At 40.3% G+C, this 19,344-nt stretch overlaps 1 protein-coding gene across 3 annotated transcripts in view; it reads left to right on the forward strand.

Annotated features, from left to right (window-relative positions):
- Positions 1-19,344, forward strand: part of ASB14 (ankyrin repeat and SOCS box containing 14) — a 568,121-nt gene that overhangs the window by 321,182 nt on the left and 227,595 nt on the right. The window contains exons 5-6 of one of the 3 annotated variants that reach the window (XM_044078761.1): positions 5,837-5,995; positions 17,787-18,032. In XM_044078761.1, the coding sequence (XP_043934696.1) occupies positions 5,837-5,995; positions 17,787-18,032 (405 nt within the window). Of the gene's footprint in view, positions 1-5,836; positions 5,996-17,786; positions 18,033-19,344 lie in introns of those variants that run through there. The other 2 variants (XM_044078762.1, XM_044078763.1) reach the window with 2 other exon arrangements.

Genomic DNA, 19,344 nt, shown 5'->3' on the forward strand with positions numbered 1-19,344 from the left:
ACATTGAAAACTCATAATAGTGAATCACAAAATACCGAATAATTATATCCAACTTAAAAATGCCCTATGTCATACACCTACAAAATTAAAATCAAGTGTCATCTTGGTAGTGGTTCTATTAGTGAATGGGTTTTTAGTAGCATAATGTGTTGGCTTATAGGCTGGGGCAGTGGTAGGGTTAGGTTTAAGGTTTGCACACATAAGCAAGCCGGGCAGGAGGCTTCAGGTACCTGTACAACCTTACCCATATGTCTGCTTACCCTAACTCTACCCTTCCTTATAACTAACCCTACATGTTATGGCACTATCACCCTTTCCCTAACAGCACCACTACATAAGACAAAAGGACACAGAACATACACAATACCAAACATGCAAAATGGTAATACTATCCCCTTATATAACCCTAACCCACAATTACTTACACATTTACAACCACTATACACTTTCCAGTCAAACATTCATTTTCCTGCACACTCGTACTTACAAACACTATAAAAATGAGCATTCAGTCAAATATAGTTTTGCTATTTTGTCTTTTCAGTGTTTTCAGTCAAATGTGCTGTCGATATATGTTGAGCTGTAACTATATAACAATATGTATATAATAATGTAACAACAAAAAGTTGAGATCCCTCATCAAAACCTCCAAAGCTAGCTATGAAGGCAGAATTGTGGCAGACACTAAAAACAACCACAAAGCCTTCTTTAGTTATATCAAGAATCTCCATGGCAATACCTAGATTTGCTCTGAGTTACTGCACAATGGTACCTCCTATACTGAGCCAACAGATATTACCAACATATTGGCCGACAGATTCAGTACCAACTTTACCCCTCCCCCCCCAAAGGACCAATCTCAATACTGGACGAATGCCAAACACCCTGCATTACTGCAGCACAGGTTAAAGCTGATTGTCTAAGGCCAAGAATACAGCTTCCATGGGACCCGACAATATCCCTGGGTGTGTTCTGCAAGAATTACAAAGTGAACTGGCACCACATCTGTGTGCTCTGTTCACTCACAGCCTCACCTCAGGCTTTGTCCCTACTGAATGGCGCAGTGATACAGTCATCCCTCTCCATAAAGGAGGAGCGACTACAAACCCAGGAAATTATTGCGCCATTAGCCTGACGAGTCTGATATGTAAGGCTATAGAGCGCATCATCATGAACCTAATTAACAAGGATATAGGGAATCTCCAAACTCTAGATCCCACGCAATTTGGTTTTGTGAAAGTTAGATCATGCCTTCTCAACCTGGTTGACTTCTTTGAGTCAGTCACCAGAACGGTGGATGAAGGTAAGGCAGTTCATACAGCCTACCATGATCTGGCCAAGGCCTTTGATACCATTCCTCACTCAGGAATTATTGATAAACTCACCAAACTAGGCATCAGTCCTTTTATCATTAGGTGGGTTGCAACTTGGCTCACAGATAGAACACACAATGTGAAAGTAGCGGACTCCAAGTCAAACTGCCGACCAGTCATGAGTGGAGTCCCACAGGGATCGGTCCTGGGTCTTCTCCTGTTTGGCATCTACTTCTCAGAAGTCCAGGCCAACACAGAGGGACTCTGGCTGACCAGATTCGCAGATGACTGCAAGCTGGGAGCCATTATTAACTCCCCAAGTGATACAGACATCCTACAGAAAGGCCTCACTGAGACCAATGACTGGTGTCGAAACCGTGGCCTTAAGCTTAATGCCAAAAAATGTATTGTCATCCCCTTTGGGAAAAACTCATTTCCCACTAATTACCACATTGATGGGAGCCCACTGAACACTGAAGGCATTATAAGAGATCTGGGGACACAGGTTGACAGCAACCTCTCTTTTGATCACCACATTGCCACTGTGGTCAGAAAGTCCTTCTGTGTGGCACATCTCATTACCAAGGGTTTTGCATCCAGGAAGAAGGAGGTCATCTACTCTTCCCTCATTAGACCAATCATAGAGTATAATGCCCCATTTGGCTTGTACCTCACTAGACACCTGCAACAGGTGGAGAGGCCACAAAAGTACCACACGAAGAGGATCCCAGGCCTTAACCACATGTCCTACACAGACAGACTCAAAAAACTCCAGCTATTCTCTGTCTCATATCATCTACTTAGAGGTGATCTCTGCTTGACTTACAAAGCCATGTCTGACCCAGCTCTGTTAGAAATGCTACATCTAAAGAAATCCCAATCCCTCCACACCACACGCTCCAGAGACCTCAACCTCATTACCACAATCAACAGAACATGCTGGAGGGATAGGTTCATAACCCAGAGAATGCCCATGCTCTGGAATAGACTTCTCATACATGTCAAGCGTAGCACCTCACTAGCCCTCTTCAAGAGAAATCGTGATGAGTGGATGGGAAATAGAAAGTTCATCCCAGGGATCACTCCAGTGGCTCTACTTGGTAGAGACACTGGGAACTAATGTCTGGCAGCACGATGCCAGGACACTTCTATGGGCTAGGCTTGTAAAGACCCTAGGGCCATTAGCACCTATGAACCTATAAACCTATATATATATATATATATATATATATATATATATATATATATATATATTTGTTTACTATCAAATTTTCATGGGGCAAAATAAATCCTCTGCAGAACACCGACAAAATACAGGGAAACAGAGCACAATGTCGAATCTGTTGAATGAATTCAGCAGATTTGACATTATCATCGAACAGATCACGTAATGTCCATATAGGAGTACAAGTAAATTAAACTCCTACACCTGACATCATATTTTTGCATGTGGCAAGCCCCCCTGTACCCATCTGTGGGGAGCTACATCACCCACACCCCCTGCTAACTATATATTCCAATTCCGAGATTGTACTACAGTGAGGAAAGAGATGCATTTCCCAAACCACACTATACCGCGATCTCTGTACAGTACTTTGAGTACAAATCAGCGAATGCACTTGGAATTCGCTGATATGAACTTTTGAAAAAGGAGTTGTTTGGCAACACAGAAAATCAAACATCCGTCTTTCGAGTTTTCCATCTGCAGAGCATCTCCATTCGCTGTTTTGATAGTAAACCATAGATATATATATATATATATATATATATATATATATATATATATATACGCACACACACACACACACACACACACACACACACACACACACACACACACACACACACACACACACACACACACACACACATGGGTTTACTGAGTGAGTGTATGGCAGCTGATCCGTAGACAAAGTAATTTTCAACCATTAGTACAGCATTTGGATATAATGCGGTCAGCAGATAAACTTTTGTCAATCACTCAGATTATACTTTTCCCCACTTTTTGTGACTTACTGAGTTGGAATACATAAGTTGGGGTGCAGGGTGTCTCCTACATGCGGGGTGCAGAGAGACTTGCTCCAACACAAAAAAAGCCTTCTTTTCTCTTCACCTGTTCTTTCTCTACTAAATGACATCCAGTAAAAATGCATTCAGATCAAAATAATTCTGTATGAATATATCTCCCGGTAAGTTCCTTCACTTATAAACATTGAAGCTGTGATATGTCATCATACCTAAACCAGCTCTAGAGGACCTTCATCAAATGAAATAAAAATCAACAATTAGCCTGCATAGAGAAACTACAAATAAGAGAAATAAAGCATCATCTTTATTTAGAAAAAATAATAATTTGCTAAACAAAATAAAACAATCAGAAGGTTCTTAGTCATACAACTTAAATGACTTCAGTATTGTACCTTGTTTACCTTTGTTTATAAGCAACAGCAGATAGGCATTTCTTATTCACTGTCAGTTTTAAAGTATTTTGATTCCTTAACTAAGTTGAGTGATTCCTGTATGGAGCAGCTTGAATAAACAGCAGACCACCCTTTATATTTAGTTCATGTATTGTATTTAATTTGCAAACATTGACATCATGGCCATTTAAAGTTGAAGTGCATTCAACAAGTGTTTTATTTTTGCATTTACATCTATGTAAGATCTTTGCTTAGATGTCACTTCTGGGGCTTACCTTCAAGACCTAGTACATCCAGAATCATATGTTTAATGTAGAGTACAAATCTAGTGATGCAACAAATAATGTTAATTTTAAATCCATACTTAAATTGGCTAAATATTTAATTATACACAACTTACATTCTTCACATGCGCAACCAAATAGTTGTCTGGTATAAAAAATTCAGAAGTCACAAGCAAATTGTAATAAAGTTTTGTACTGTGCCTTCATAATGTAATTTATAGCCTAATTTCAGCCATAGGTTGCCTGTGCCCTTAAAAGTCATAAACAGAGTAACACCAACTACGACTGGTTCAAAATATGTAGTTCATACACAGCCATAAAGCAGACCAAGCAAGTGTCCACATAAGCATTTAATTTGTTTCCAGGTAATACTTTCTAGCCCAGGCTGTAAACATCTCTGGAATAACTGGTGCTTAAAAAAACACAAAAACACTTGGAAGGCAGCATTCCTTCTTGTTGTGCAGAACTCAATAAACCATTGGATTTGCATATCATGTCACATGTACACTTAGGTTGCACCATCCAGCCAGTCATCTGCAGATATGCCACAGACAGTAGAACTTTACCAGTAACAGAATAAGAATGTTAGGAGGAGAGAGACAGTAATTTTCAGTGGAGTTGAAGTGGGTACTGGGAGAGGCAGACACCAATCAATGACAGGCCGGTAAGGTCTGCAGTTACCACCAGCACTAATAAAGAGTAAGAATGTACCTCATATTTCTAATAGGTGAGTGTGGGGGTAAACAGGAGGCACCAGTCTCTAACAGGAATTGTGGGGAAGCAGGTTAATTACATCAGTGACAGGACAGCTTGAGGGCTGAGAAAGTACTGTGATCACAGCCAGAATGCAAGAGGGGGTGGTAATGTCTCCAGTCATCACCGCCATGCATGGTGTTTGCCAGGTTTAGAATAATGCACAGTTCTTTGCTAGGTTGGTGAGGTATGAGGAAACCAATTGATTGTTAGGGTATGTGAGGGATAAATGGACAAGATCTACTGCCACGATATGAAGGAGGATGAATATGCCATTTTTCGGTGGTGTATATATGAAGGACAGGGGGAGTCTAAGCAGCTGCACGCATGTGGAGCATACCTCTGAACCTATTAGAGCAAGAAATCTGTACAAAGCCATAAATAATGGGGGAGGGATAAAGGCCCCAAAATAGGAACACATTTTAAATATTGCTGTTATAAACCTAGAACGTTGACTGAATAACAGGTTTTGCATTAGCATGAATTTTCTGAAGGGTATGAAGTCTGAAACTCAAATGTCTGTCATCATTTTCTGACTTCAGTCTTTAATAATTTGTTGCTGATTTGCCAGAAAACTGCAATTTCATGAAATACTCTCCAAATATATGAGGATCTGGAGAAAGAACTCTGGAAATTCTGCGATAATATGTACAGTTGAGAGGTATGATATGAAGGGAAACAGTGCTGTTGTTGTCGGCAGGTCTATATGCAAGTTTACCATGTTGACTTTGCCTGTGTGCCCTTGAAAAGTAGGCACATCTAAGAATCACAGACTTCTACACAGGTTTATGCATAAGGGCATATTGTGTATTCTCATTGTAGTGAACAAGAAAAGAGGAAGGAGCAACCAGTTTCAGTCAATCAAGAGTTTCCATGACACAGCTTATGCTTGTTGCAAGAATAAAATAAAGGGCTTAAGTCATGATTTATGAATACCATTTATATTTTTTGTAAGACCAAGCAAAATGCATATTATTATTACAGTCTTATCTAACTAGACAACAAAATGTCATGTAGTCTTTGTAATGCCAATATTTACTGCATATTTCAATATTTTCTTTTTCAGCTTCTAACCCCACTGTACGGGAGCAGACCACGCTAAAAGGTGAAACCCCACTCTTTTTAGCTATAAGTCATGGTTTGGTTGAAAACTCCAACTTTCTGCTTCTCAATGGCTGTAACGCTAATGCCGCAGACTGGGAAGGAGATTCTCCTTTAGTTATAGGTAAACACATCAGTTTTTCTTGATGAATTACAATATAATCTAATATGTTTCCCTTTGATTTCTGACTTTAGTAAATGGAAAGAGATCTCATGTGGTGCCTGCAATGTTCGCTTTTGTCTAGATATCAAATCAGCCTTTTTAGCTGGCCTCTCCCAGAACAATTAAACTTTTTATTTCAGTTTTACTTTTCCCTTAAAAAACTGTTCATCCATTTGATAAATTGTTTTTTTTCTGGTGAGGGCTACAGTGTTAGCAAGTTAATTAGTGCAGACCAAATTTCTCTGTACCCAGCAGCAGTCCCCAGCAAATTCAGTATAATCCCCAGGCATTCCCAAGCAATGAGAGATATTCTGTTGGCATTGTGTCCTGGTGATGTTCTGGGATCTCCTTCTAAGGGACAATGCCTGGTGCACCTCCTGGGGGTGATGTCTAAAGGACGTCTTCGCTTGGTGCCCAAATTATATCAGCTGACTCTTCTCAATCTGGAAGAGTAGTGTACTCAAAGCTCCCCTTTCCCCCTTGGAGGTGTATCCATGATCTTATCATTTCAGTGTGAAAGCTGAACACTTTGTCATATGATTCAGATTCTGTTTAAGCACTACAGTATAGTCCAATGCCTGCAGTGGTGTTGTCCTTCACTTGTCCCAGTTAGTTTCCTAATCCCTCCACCGTCACTTGTGAGCAAGACCCAATGACACCTTCACTACATCTCTCCAAATGTAATGCAGTCCAAGATTCAGCTAAATGAAACAAACTATCTGAAGCTTCAAATGGTCAAAATATATAATATAAAGCATTTTTTCATGAGCATTTCCCTCCTTCACTCTCCCCTTACCTGGATAATAAAACAATAAATAAAAATGGTGGTAAAACGCTAAAAAGACCCCAGATGACCAGAATCTTCAGTGTGTAATACCTTAAACCTCCATTAAAGGAGGCTCATGGGAAAATATGCAAATGACACCTTAAGCACATACAAGTGTTCCAGGTACATGGCTTATGAATGCCCATTAACTATTTACTTTTTAAAGTCTTTATTGAAGCATTCAGACCAATAAAACCCAAACCTGACTAGCCTAGCCATAGACTTGACATACTTTGCTCTTTTTGTCGGCTTGTCAGTACAGCATAAGTGAACAGTTTGGCCATTGTTTGAAAACACTGAGGTTTTAAAAGAGCCTTATGAACAAGTAAATCAACCAATGCATAATGATGAAGAAGAAAGAAAAGTCAAATAAGTTGGAATAACTGGTGGTACACAAATAGGATCTACACTGGGAGCAATTCCCTCTGGGAATACCAACTGAGGATTTAATATCAGGGAATTGAAAATGATGAATCGAAACTAACCCATCTTACACTTGATTCCTCTACTTGGGACATTTGCTGTTCTCACACCTACTAAAACCAATGCACTTTTTTCAGGTGAGTAACATGACTTTTGATGTGAAGATGCTGATTTTTATCCCATCTGCTTCAAACTCTGTAGGGAGCCACTCCGGAGTCAACAGGAGAGCACAGTCACTTGAGGCTGTAAGGAAAATATCATCTACAGCCAACAAAAATGCAAAGTGTATTACTGAAATGTGATATTTTCTAAATCTGTTCCCTTGAAATCTGATGCATGGAATTTATGGACAGGAGGGGAGACAAGTCACACCCTTGACGGGGTACTACACCTACTTAGAACATTTTTATTTAACAATAAAAATGTAATCACAGTTCTGTTACCCCAAATAAAAGGGCTGAATGTTATGCAGCAGCACCCCTTGGATCCTTTACTGCTGTTGTACTTCACATAAGACATTCTAGAGGTCATATTTGTATTCCTTCTCCAGATCCACTAAACACGTGTGTATCACAGTGCAAATTCTCATCACCCTTCTAATACTCAGAGACAAGCAGTTGATCCAGTATTCCCTGACTAAGACAGAATCCACATCACCCCTCCTGATCCTGATTTCCCAGTCACCTGGAGTCAACTTCCCAGCACCTACTAAAACCAATGCACTTTTTTCAGGTGAGTAACATGACTTTTGATGTGAAGATGCTGATTTTTGTGGCACAGGCTTTCCCTATGGTAAATAATCTAATCTAAATGGAGCACATCTTCCCATCTTCCTCCCTAGTTTGCCAGTACAGTGGTACTATACCTGCCTTTATTTATTTATTTATGTATTTATTATATTGCTGCATGGAATTAGGAATACCTGACAGAATAAAATCATCCTCCTCTAGGAAGAGTAAACCTGTCTGGTGGACATCTGCAATAACTAAACTCTATAATAAAAGGAAAATATTGTTGTCCAGGACCAAGAAGGAGCAGGTGCCTAATTGGAAGCAATCCCTCCTTAGCCCAAACAAGCAAATAAGAGCACTAGTGAAATCCTCCAAAGCAAACTTTGAGTCCAAACTGGCCACATCTTCTAAAGACAGTTATAAGGCCTTCACATATGTCCGCAATCTCAAAGGAAGCACTCAGATCTGCTCAGAACTGGTGATCAAGGACACCACATACACAAACCCTGTAGATATAGCCAACCTACTGGCAGACAACTACAGCAAAAACTTCACCCCTCTGCCCCCCCCCCATCAGTAAATCAGGACATCCCCAGCACCTCCCCCCTCCCCTTATCTCTAGGGACAAGTCATCACAGCCCTCTCAGAGGCAAAAAATACAGCCTCCATAGGACCCGATGGCATCCTGGGCTGCATCCTGCATGAATGCAGGCAGGAACTTACAGCACCATTGGGCACCCTATTCAAGCAAAGACTGAGTACTGGCTTCATCCCAGCTGAGTGGAGGACAGCCACTGTCTTCCCTTTGCACAAAGGTGGAGCGTCTACCAATCCATCACCCTAACTAGCCTGATCTGCAAGGCCATGGAACAGGTTATCATGGACCTCATTAACAAAGAAATTGGCAACCTCCAAATACTTGCTCCCACACAGTTTGGTTTCGTCAAGGGGAGGTCATGCCTGTTAAATTTAGTCAACATCTTTCAGACAGTCACCAAAGCCATGGACATGGGGAAGATGGTGCGCACCACCTACCTTGACCTGCCCAAAGCCTTTAATACTATTCCCCACTCAGGTATAATAGATAAACTCTCTCGACTAGGCATCAATCTGTATGTTATCAGATGGGTAGCAAACTGGCTCACTGATAGAAACCACCTAGTTAAAATAGATGAAGTCACCTCAAGCAGTAGACTTGTAACAAGCGGTGTACCCCAGAGATTGGTCTTGGGGCCTCTGTTGTTTGGGATATACTTTTCTGAGGTGCAGGTGAAAACCAGTGGGCTGTGGCTGAACAAGTTTGTGGATGACTGCAAGCCAGGCATTGTCATCAATTTCCCTAGTAATGTGGACATCATCTAAGAGGGACTTACACAAACAAATGACTGGTGCTGGAAGCATGGCCTCAAACTGAATGCCAAAAAATGCAACCTTCACCCGCTTTGGGGAGAGTGGCATCCCCACAAAGTATCACATTAGTAACCAGGTCCTAAGCATGCAATCAGTCGTGAGGGACTTGGAAACCCAGGTTGATAGCAAACTGACTTTTGAACACCATATTGCCTCCATTGTACGTAAAGCTTTCTACATGGCCCACTTCATTAGGGAGGGTATCTCATCCAGGGACAAGGAGGTCATAAGATCCCTGTATTCTTCCCTTATAAGAGCCATTATTGAGTACAATGCCCCTTTTGGCATGTACCTCACAAAACACATTCAACAGCTGGAAAAAACACAGAGGTTCCTCACCAGGAGAATCCAGGGCCTCAAATATCTACCATACACAGATAGACTAAAAGCCCTGTCCCTCTACTCAATCTCATACAGACTCCTCAGAGGTGACCTCTCTCTGGCATACAAACCAATCTCAGACTCCACCTTGATGAGACTACTGCATATCTGCAAGTCAAGCTCCACTCAATTAACCCACACATATGACCTCAACCTGGTCTGTGACATCAACAGGACTTGCTGGCGGGACAGATTTGTGTACTAGAGACTCCCCCTTCTGTGGAATAGACTCCCTCTCCACGTCAAGCAGAGTGCCTCGTTAACCCTTGTTAAGTGCAACCTGGATAACTGGATGGGGAACAGAAAATACATCCCTGGGTTTCCACCTGTATCCCTGTTGGACAGGGGCATCGGCTGCTGAACATGGGAAGGCCTCAGGGCCAATAGCCTAGTAACTTCTTATGATCCTATGATCATGTTTAATGATATTTGATTACCAGGAAAGTCTGGCTGGGTAGGAGTCCATTTTCAGTTAAGGCCCGGGGAAAAATCTTCAAAGTATTACAAAACATTTTTAAGAACAATGATTTTACAATCTTTAAAAACTAATACAAAAAACAACTACAGTTTAAGTAATTATACCATATCATATAACATCTGACAAATCACAATAACACTGACAAATCATCAGTATATATACTGCTTTCTACATTTCTGTCTGGATCTCATGCACTTCCATGACCTTGGCAACTTGGAAGGACTTAATTATTTCAGCATAGCCAACAGTTTCAGGAGCTCCTCAGAGTGTTTATTCCATCTGTCAAAAATGTTCCCAGTCAAGGTCTGTATTTCTATGTCATTATTTAAAACAATTGGGGCGATGTCCATCCCCCAAGTCATTTGGTGGTTTGAAAAAAACTATTCAATGCCATCTAAAATTAATTTTTCTATGCCTTTAGTTTAGTGACCATTTCAGCTGTTACTTTCTTGCCTATTAGTTATTCAGTAATACTTGGGCACCTCCTACAGCACTGCATGGATAGCCTTGGGCTACTGACAGGTTAAGCACTAACCACCTCTCAGTCACGGCTACTTGCTACTGCCTCATCTATTGAGCTCTTGAACCTGGTCAGTTCAGAATCCTTGTTCTTATCCTGTTCAGGTATATGAGGTAAGTGCAGAGACAGAAGATGAAGAACTGACACCTAATAATTCCATTTGATTGGCAGCAGATAGAAAGAGACAGCATGTGACAACACACATTGCAAATTTGTATTTTTTATAACAACTAGACAGTCATTTATAAATACTTTGGATCATTGTAGGCTCTGCCTAATTTATATTTATATATACATTGCTTTAAGCCTTTATTTTGAGAAATTGCTTCATTATATCTCCTAAAACACTGCTATGTAGAAGATAGTAATGGAAATTCCCTTATGGAATAAACTTTTGTTTCATTGTATCAAAAAAAAATGAAAGAGTCAGAAGTATCTATTTTAATTAGAAGTTCATCAGGGATTCGAACCCAAGACTATTTTTGAGCTATGACTAACTAAACTTTCCAGATTCAAGATTTTTTTCCACATGTGCTGTTATAGGTTAATAGGTGTGTACTAGACTAATGACCACAAAAGCCTTTTTAAGCCCAGCCATGCATCCCAAATCTCTGACAAGATCTGGTACTCTTTGTAATATAAGCAGGAGTTTGGAAGATGATATTTTATGATAAAAGTTAGCATTTAAACAGGTAATCAAAGACAAGCTGTTGTATTGCCAAGACATCAGAGAATACAAACCATTTTAATTGTTAACAATACAGGCCAAGTAAAAGATTAAGTTTAAGCATGGTACTAATAAGATTCTACATTTAACTCCTTAAATATGCAAATTTATTTTGCTAAATTACATATTTAAAAGGTAGTTATAATTTATCCTGGTCTTTACTTTTGTTTGTTATACAGAAAAAGATCCTATCAGAACATAAAAATACACTGGTCTTAAGTATTCTTATCAGTTGATATTCTTCAAAGACAAAATATCAGATATTGAGATGTCATTTCTAATGTAAGATATCAGATGTTAAATCTTATTTCTCACATATATCAAGCTGAACTTGTCAAATGTCACATCCTGAAAAACAGTCTTGCTGTCAGAATATTGCCATTCACACATCATCACAATGCATAGCATTCTTATAATGGAATGGGAACCCTGTGAAAAATTTAATGTACCCCACAAGGTAATCTACAAGTGCTAATTCTCTTTGGGACTCAGAAACATTATCTCTGTTAGTGAAAACTGGGCAATGCCATACTGTCCAATGGCATGACAACAATAATCTGCAATTCAGAGACATGGGAAAGCCACATTGAGTAATATGCTCATTAGCATATCTCTGAAATGAACACTGCTGTCAGACCTAACTGCAATAGTATTTGTCCTACCAGCCCATGCACTGCAGCTGCACAGCCACCCTCCAACACACACACAAATAAACACACATCCAGACAGCTGAAAACATTGTCATACACACACACACACACACACACACACACACACACACACACACACACATCCAGACATCTGCAAATATACAAACAGAACCACAAACTCACACACCCACAATTACGCCCACATACAAAGACACACACACAGAAACACATACACACACACACACACACACACACACACACACGCGCGCATGCCTATACATCCAGCCTGCTACATTCAAGCCTCTGTTGGGCAGCACGCTCATATGCCCACACACACACACACACACACACACACACACACACACACACACACACACACACACACACACACACACACACACACACACACACACACACACACACACACACACACACACACACACACACGTGCATATACATCCAGACTGCTGCATTCAAGCCCCTGTTGAGTAGCCCACTCATGTGCTCACACACACACACACACACACACACACACACACACACACACAGATGGCTTCTCTGTACTTACCCTCAGTTGAACAAACAGCATCAGTCCTTCCATTGCAGTGAATGGGTTAAAAACGTCTCAACTGTGCAGATTTTTGCAGAATGTCCAGATTCTGACCTCATGTCTTTGGTCTGTTTTTCATAAAATTCTAGTTTTCTGGCAAATTATGACAAATCATTAAAGACTGAAGTTTGAAAATAATGACAGACATTTGAGTTTCACACTTCATATCCTTCAGAAAATTCATGTTACTGCAAAATCTGTTCTTCTTTCGGCTTTTTCCCGGTTAGGGGTCGCCACAGCAGATCATCTGTCCACTCATGATTGGCAGTGGAGTTTTACAGTGTCGAGTTGCCAGCCCGGTGCCCAACCTTCCACAGAAGGCACACACATGCACACACTTACACCTAGGGCCAATTTAGAGTGTCCAATTCACCTACTGCATGTCTTTGAGATGTGGGAGGAAACCGAAGCACCCGGAGGAAACCCACGCGACCACAGGGAGGACATGCAGACTCCGCACAGAAGGCACCCCAGCCGAGAATCGAACCGGAGGACCTCTAGCTGTGAGGTGGCAATGCTAACCACTGCACCATCGTGGCCGCCCCGTTACTGCAAAATCTGTCATTCTATCAATTTTCTAAGTTTGTAAGAGCAATATTTAAAAATTGCCCTAATTTTTTGGTCTTTGTCCCACTTTTATTTATGGCTTTGTCCAGATTTCTAACTCTAAGAGGTTGAGAGGTATGGTATGCTATCAAATTATGGCATCCACTTTTTCTGCTTTTTTATGTAAATGATACTTTACCACACTGAGCAGATTACAATAATATTTCAGGGGAAGAGCACATATCCCTGGGCTGCAGTATTTGCATGTGACTTTGCCAGCAAGAATGCTGTCCATACTACAATCCGCTGCAGTTGTACCCCTATAGAGGTACACCAATTTCTAAATGACTCAGACATAATCTTCTTCTTCTGCTTTCAGCTTTTCCTGACATAATACACTGCAGAAATCTACAAAGGGCAGGTTTATAAAGTGCATTATGAGTTTCTGAATCTCTTGGACTGTCAGTAATTCTTTCTTTCTGTTCTTTAGCATTTATACTTGTGGTAATATCCAGATGTAATCAGTAAATGAGCCTTTAAAAATATAATACTAGTAGAATATAATTTCTACAGACCAAATTTTAGTTGCGGTATTTTAAAAACAATGATGTTAAATATCATGTCCATCCTTTATTAAATCTCCCACATACCAAATCACAACTCAACTTCCTTTCTTTCTTAAACATAGTTTCTTATCAGATGTATTCATTCATAGGTCATTTTTAAGTAGTCTCATAATCCATATCTGTCAACCTCTGAACATTTAAAAACATAGCTCTAGAATGAGAAATCATATAAAATATCAGAAAAAGAAAATAATATGCAACCTCTAATTTTTAAAATAAAAGTTTCCTGAGGGTCCACATCTAATCACAATATGTGTACTCACTCAAATGTCAAAAGCAGTCAACTCCTTTCTGGAAGAGACCTATTACCCCTGATATGGAGGCAATAATTTTTCACTCAGCCAATTCCAGTTTAGCATACTGCTTCCCAGCAAACTAGAAATCACAATCACTTAAGGCCAAGAGGACAGACAACATTGTGACAAACAACAAAGGTGCAACTCTTACATCCCCAAATTAGAAAACTTCTAAACCTCTACTATACTGTGGCATTTTACTCATGAAAGTCATGAAATACACAAGGAGACGAGATATACCCTTGTTGGAGTCCCACATCCATCTTGGATGCACTCAGCTTAAAGGTTGTTACTCTACCCATCATGACTATGTTTAATTTAGTATGATGTATGACCATAACTGTGGGAACTGAATGACATGTGGCAGTGGTCCTAGTAACCAGAACTAAATGGCATGTGCCAGTGGCCCTAGGAATCAGAGCTGGATGGCATATGCTAATGGTCCTAGGAACAAAAACTGAATGACATGTGCCAGTGGCCCTAGGAACAAGAACTGAATGACATGTGCCAGTTGTCCTAGGAATCAGAGCTGGATGGCATATGCTAGTGGTCCTAGGAAAAAGAACTGAATGACATGTGCCAGTGGCCCTAGGAACCAGAACTGAATGGCATGTGCCAGTGGTCCTAGGAATCAGAGCTAGATGGCATATGCTAGTGGTCCTAGGAAAAAGAACTGAATGACATGTGCCAGTGGCCCTAGGAACCAGAACTGAATGGCATGTGCCAGTGGTCCTAGGAATCAGAGCTAGATGGCATATGCTAGTGGTCCTAGGAACCAGAACTGAATGACATGTGCCAGTGGCCCTAGGAACCAGAACTGAATGACATGTGCCAGTGGCCCTATGAATCAGAGCTAGATGTTATATGCTAGTGGTCCTATGAACCAGAACTGACTGGCATCTGCCATTGGTCCTAGGAACCAGAACTGGATGTAATATGCTAGTGGTCTTAGGAACCAGAACTGACTGGCATGTGCCAGTGGCCCTAGGAACCAGAACTGAATGGAACATGCTGGTAGCCATAGGAACCAGAACTGGATGGCATGTGCCAGTGGCCCTAGGAATCAGAGCTAGATGGCATATGTTAGTGGCCCTAGGAACCAGAACTGAATGACATGTGCCAGTGGCCCTAGGAATCAGAGCTAGATGTTATATGCTAGTGGTCCTAGGAACCAGAACTGACTGGCATCTGCTAGTGGCCCTAGGAATCAAAGCTGGATGGCATAGAACTGAATGGAGCATGCCAGTAGCCATAGGAACCAGAACCGATGGCATAACCAGAACTGAATGACATGGAATCAGAGCTAGATGTTATATGCTAGTGGTCCTATGAGCCAGAACTAACTGGCATCTGCCATTGGTCCTAGGAACCAGAACTGGATGTAATATGCTAGTGGTCTTAGGAACCAGAACTGACTGGCATGTGCCAGTGGCCCTAGGAACCAGAACTGAATGGAACATGCCAGTAGCCATAGGAACCAGAACTGGATGGCATGTGCCAGTGGCCCTAGGAATCAGAGCTAGATGGCATATGTTAGTGGCCCTAGGAATCAGAACTGAATGACATGTGCCAGTGGCCCTAGGAATCAGAGCTAGATGTTATATGCTAGTGGTCCTAGGAACCAGAACTGACTGGCATCTGCCAGTGGTCCTAGGAACCAGAACTGGATGTAATATGCTAGTGGTCCTAGGAACCGGAACTGACTGGCATGTGCCAGTGGCCCTAGGAACCAGAACTGAATGGAACATGTTGGTAGCCATAGGAACCAGAACTGGATGGTATGTGCCAGTGGCCCTAGGAATCAGAGCTGGATGGCATATGCTAGTGGTCCTAGGAAAAATAACTGAATGACATGTGCCAGTGGCCCTAGGAACCAGAACTGAATGGAACATGCCAGTAGCCATAGGAACCAGAACCGGATGGCATGTGCCAGTGGCCCTAGGAACCAGAACTGAATGACATGTGCCAGGGGCCCTAGGAGCCAGAGCCAGATGGCATGTGGCAGCTGCCCCTGGACCCAGTATTGTTTCAGCTCCTCCTGTAGGACACCCCTGATATGAAGTTACATGTTTTTTCCAAGTCCAAAAAACATGTATGCCATTTAACAGACTCCCGTGACTCCTGCAATATCCATACAAGGGCAAATAGTTCAACAGTTTTCTATGGACAGGATGGAACCTCCATTGCTCCTCCTGAATCAGATGTTCGACTATCAGATAGATTTGCACTTCCAGCACCCTGGTATATGCTTTCCTTAGGAAGTTGAGGAATGTAGTACTTCTGTGTGTCAGAAAATACCCGATTGTCCCCCATTTTGAAAATGTGGACCATTGCACCAATTTGCTAGTTCAGAGATGCTGTCCCCACCTTCCACACAGCACAGAAAAGGTGTATTGTCAATGATGTCTCAAAAGTAGTGAGTGCCTCCAACATGTTTCACCAGACTTCATCCACTTCCTGCAGCCTTGCAGCCACTAAAGTGTTTAATCACTGAAGTGACATCATCTATATGTACACAATCACATCTCATTGTTTGTGGACCTGATATCTAAAGCAGTGACATCTTTACTTACACCTATCTCTTCAGTTTTGCCTGATATAAGGCAATATTGATTACTTTATGTCAACATAATTTTATATCTCTTCTGAACTAGTGGAGTCTAGCAATCTCATTGCATTAGTCTTAGTATAAGTATAATTATGTAAACTTTTTCACCACTGTATATTAATTTTTAAATTTTGTATTGGCATATTGATAATATCAGTTTTGCCTGATAGGTTAGTATTAGAATTAGAAAACAATACAGATATGGATTATTTTATTTCATTATTACCTTATGTGTTTTCTGGATTAATGGATTCTAATAACCTTATCATCTTAATTTAAACATTTGTTAGGTAATTTTTACACCGCTGTATACTGATTTCATATTTGTAATGGCTTATTTGCTGTATCTCTTAGGTTTTGCCTGATACTGGTTTAGTATTCGAGTCAGAAGAAAATACAGATATTGATTATTTTATGTCACTACAATGATATGGTTTAATGAATTCATGACTTCGTAGAACCTTTCTGCATTAGTCTTAGCGTAAGCATTTCTTAGATAATGTTTGCATTACTGGATACTGGTTGCAATATTTATATTAGGAAGGCAGTCATGGCAGAAAATGGTCCATGTTTAATCTGCTGACTGACCTAGAAAATGGATGAATAAGTTGAGGTAACATATTTTAATTGCTAAAGCTGGAAATAGTTAAGTGTCAGTATCTCTACATCTTCTTTAAAAAAAAAAAACATTTATTATGATGCTAAATAACAGCATCATGGGACAATCATACATTCATGAATCCTAGCCATGATATTTAACTGTGTTGCATGGCTTGCTTTATTTGTAATTATTTGTCCAGACATTATTTAGGTGTAATATATTAGGATTGTGAAATATCGCACTATCAATAAAGATTTTATTGTGGAGTACCACTGTGGTTATAAACGTCTTCATGACATTCTTGATGTTTTTCCCTAAGCTGTCAGAAACAACTTTCCTGACGTTGCCACACTTCTTCTTCGGTATGGTGCACATGTGAATATGCCATGTGTCAACAAGAGAACAGCACTGCATGAAGCAGCTAAGGTTGGACGGAAACATATGGTGACTCTTTTGTTACATTATGGAGCAGAGATTGATGCCAGAAGTTCATACCGGATCACGCCCTTGGCTCTGGCAGCACAGTCTGGCCATGCAGATATCATGGAACTCCTTCTTCAGAAAGGTGAGGCCAGTGGTTGGCATAGTCCTTTGCCTCTGCTGAGTACACATTTGCAAACTTATTTTGGCTACCCCATTTTACACATATCAACAACAAAAAAAAACACTGTACCATGTATCTTTAGAACTAACCCCTGCCCTGATGGATCAGTGTCTTCTAAGGACTTCAGTCAGATATGCCCAGAGTCTGTGAGCAATATAGCCTTAAGATGAAAAGCTTTTGTAACAATTTTACTACCCATCTGGTACATTTTGGGAAATTCATAGGATGTTAAACTATATAAAGACAGATCAGAAAAGGTTAATATGTAATGTCCTGAAAAAATGAGGCAGATATAGATATGACAGAAATATTTTCAATGTACCTCAGAGGCAGCCACAAAGTCTAGGTTGCTACCATAAGCATATTATATAATACAGCTGTATGAGAAGAAGAAGTCACAATATGCTTCAGGAGAGGAACAAGAAAGTAAATATTTCCTGGACAAGGTGATGAATAACTGAACAGCTATTCTAAAGATATTGCGGGGTCAAAACTGACAGAATTCAAGAATGTAAGGGGCATATATAAAGTAAGTGTTTGAAAAATAAGCTACTTATTTGACAGATTTTCTGCTTAACCAGTATGCAGACAAGATAAGAGAAACAGTCTTGCCAAAATCTATATTTTGTTTTTTTTTTAAAAGATAAGGCAAAAACAGTAAAAAATACACTTAAAACAGCTTTGAACGACTACAAGGAACCTACCATTTCAGAGAGATTTAATTTTTCTGAGTACCACGCATTGACATGAAAATCATATATTAAGCAATTTTTCCAATCAGAATTTCAACATTGTTACCTAAGTTGTATTCCTAGATATCAGCCTAGGACTGGAAAATTTGTTTTCTCTTGACCTCTAGTTGCCCAGATAGACTGTCTTAAAAGAGCAGATAAAACTTTATTAAGTTTCATTTGGCTTTAGGGCTTTACAGTTAATCATATATGATGTATGACAAATGTAACCATGCAGGCCGAATCCTGAAAGCCTTCATCATAGAAATTTAGTTATTTCATATAGCATGTCAGTCAGATCATTATATTGCTGTTTTATTTTGCCTCTGATATAGATAACTGCATTGTCCCAAATATTCCTATAAAAAATCTTAGAAAAAGCATCTGATCTCATATTTACCGGCTTGTGTTTCTGAAGAAGTGTACTGCCACGCATGAAAAGGAATTCTAACTATCAAATTATAATCTAAAATGCAGCCCATTTCATAATTTTGCAAATATATTCTGCTTGACTGATGCCATCAGTATTAGGAGGACGACAA

This window comes from Protopterus annectens, chromosome 7.part1, assembly GCF_019279795.1.
Source record: "Protopterus annectens isolate FY-2018-M chromosome 7.part1, PAN1.0, whole genome shotgun sequence".
Classification (NCBI taxonomy): domain Eukaryota; kingdom Metazoa; phylum Chordata; order Ceratodontiformes; family Protopteridae; genus Protopterus; species Protopterus annectens.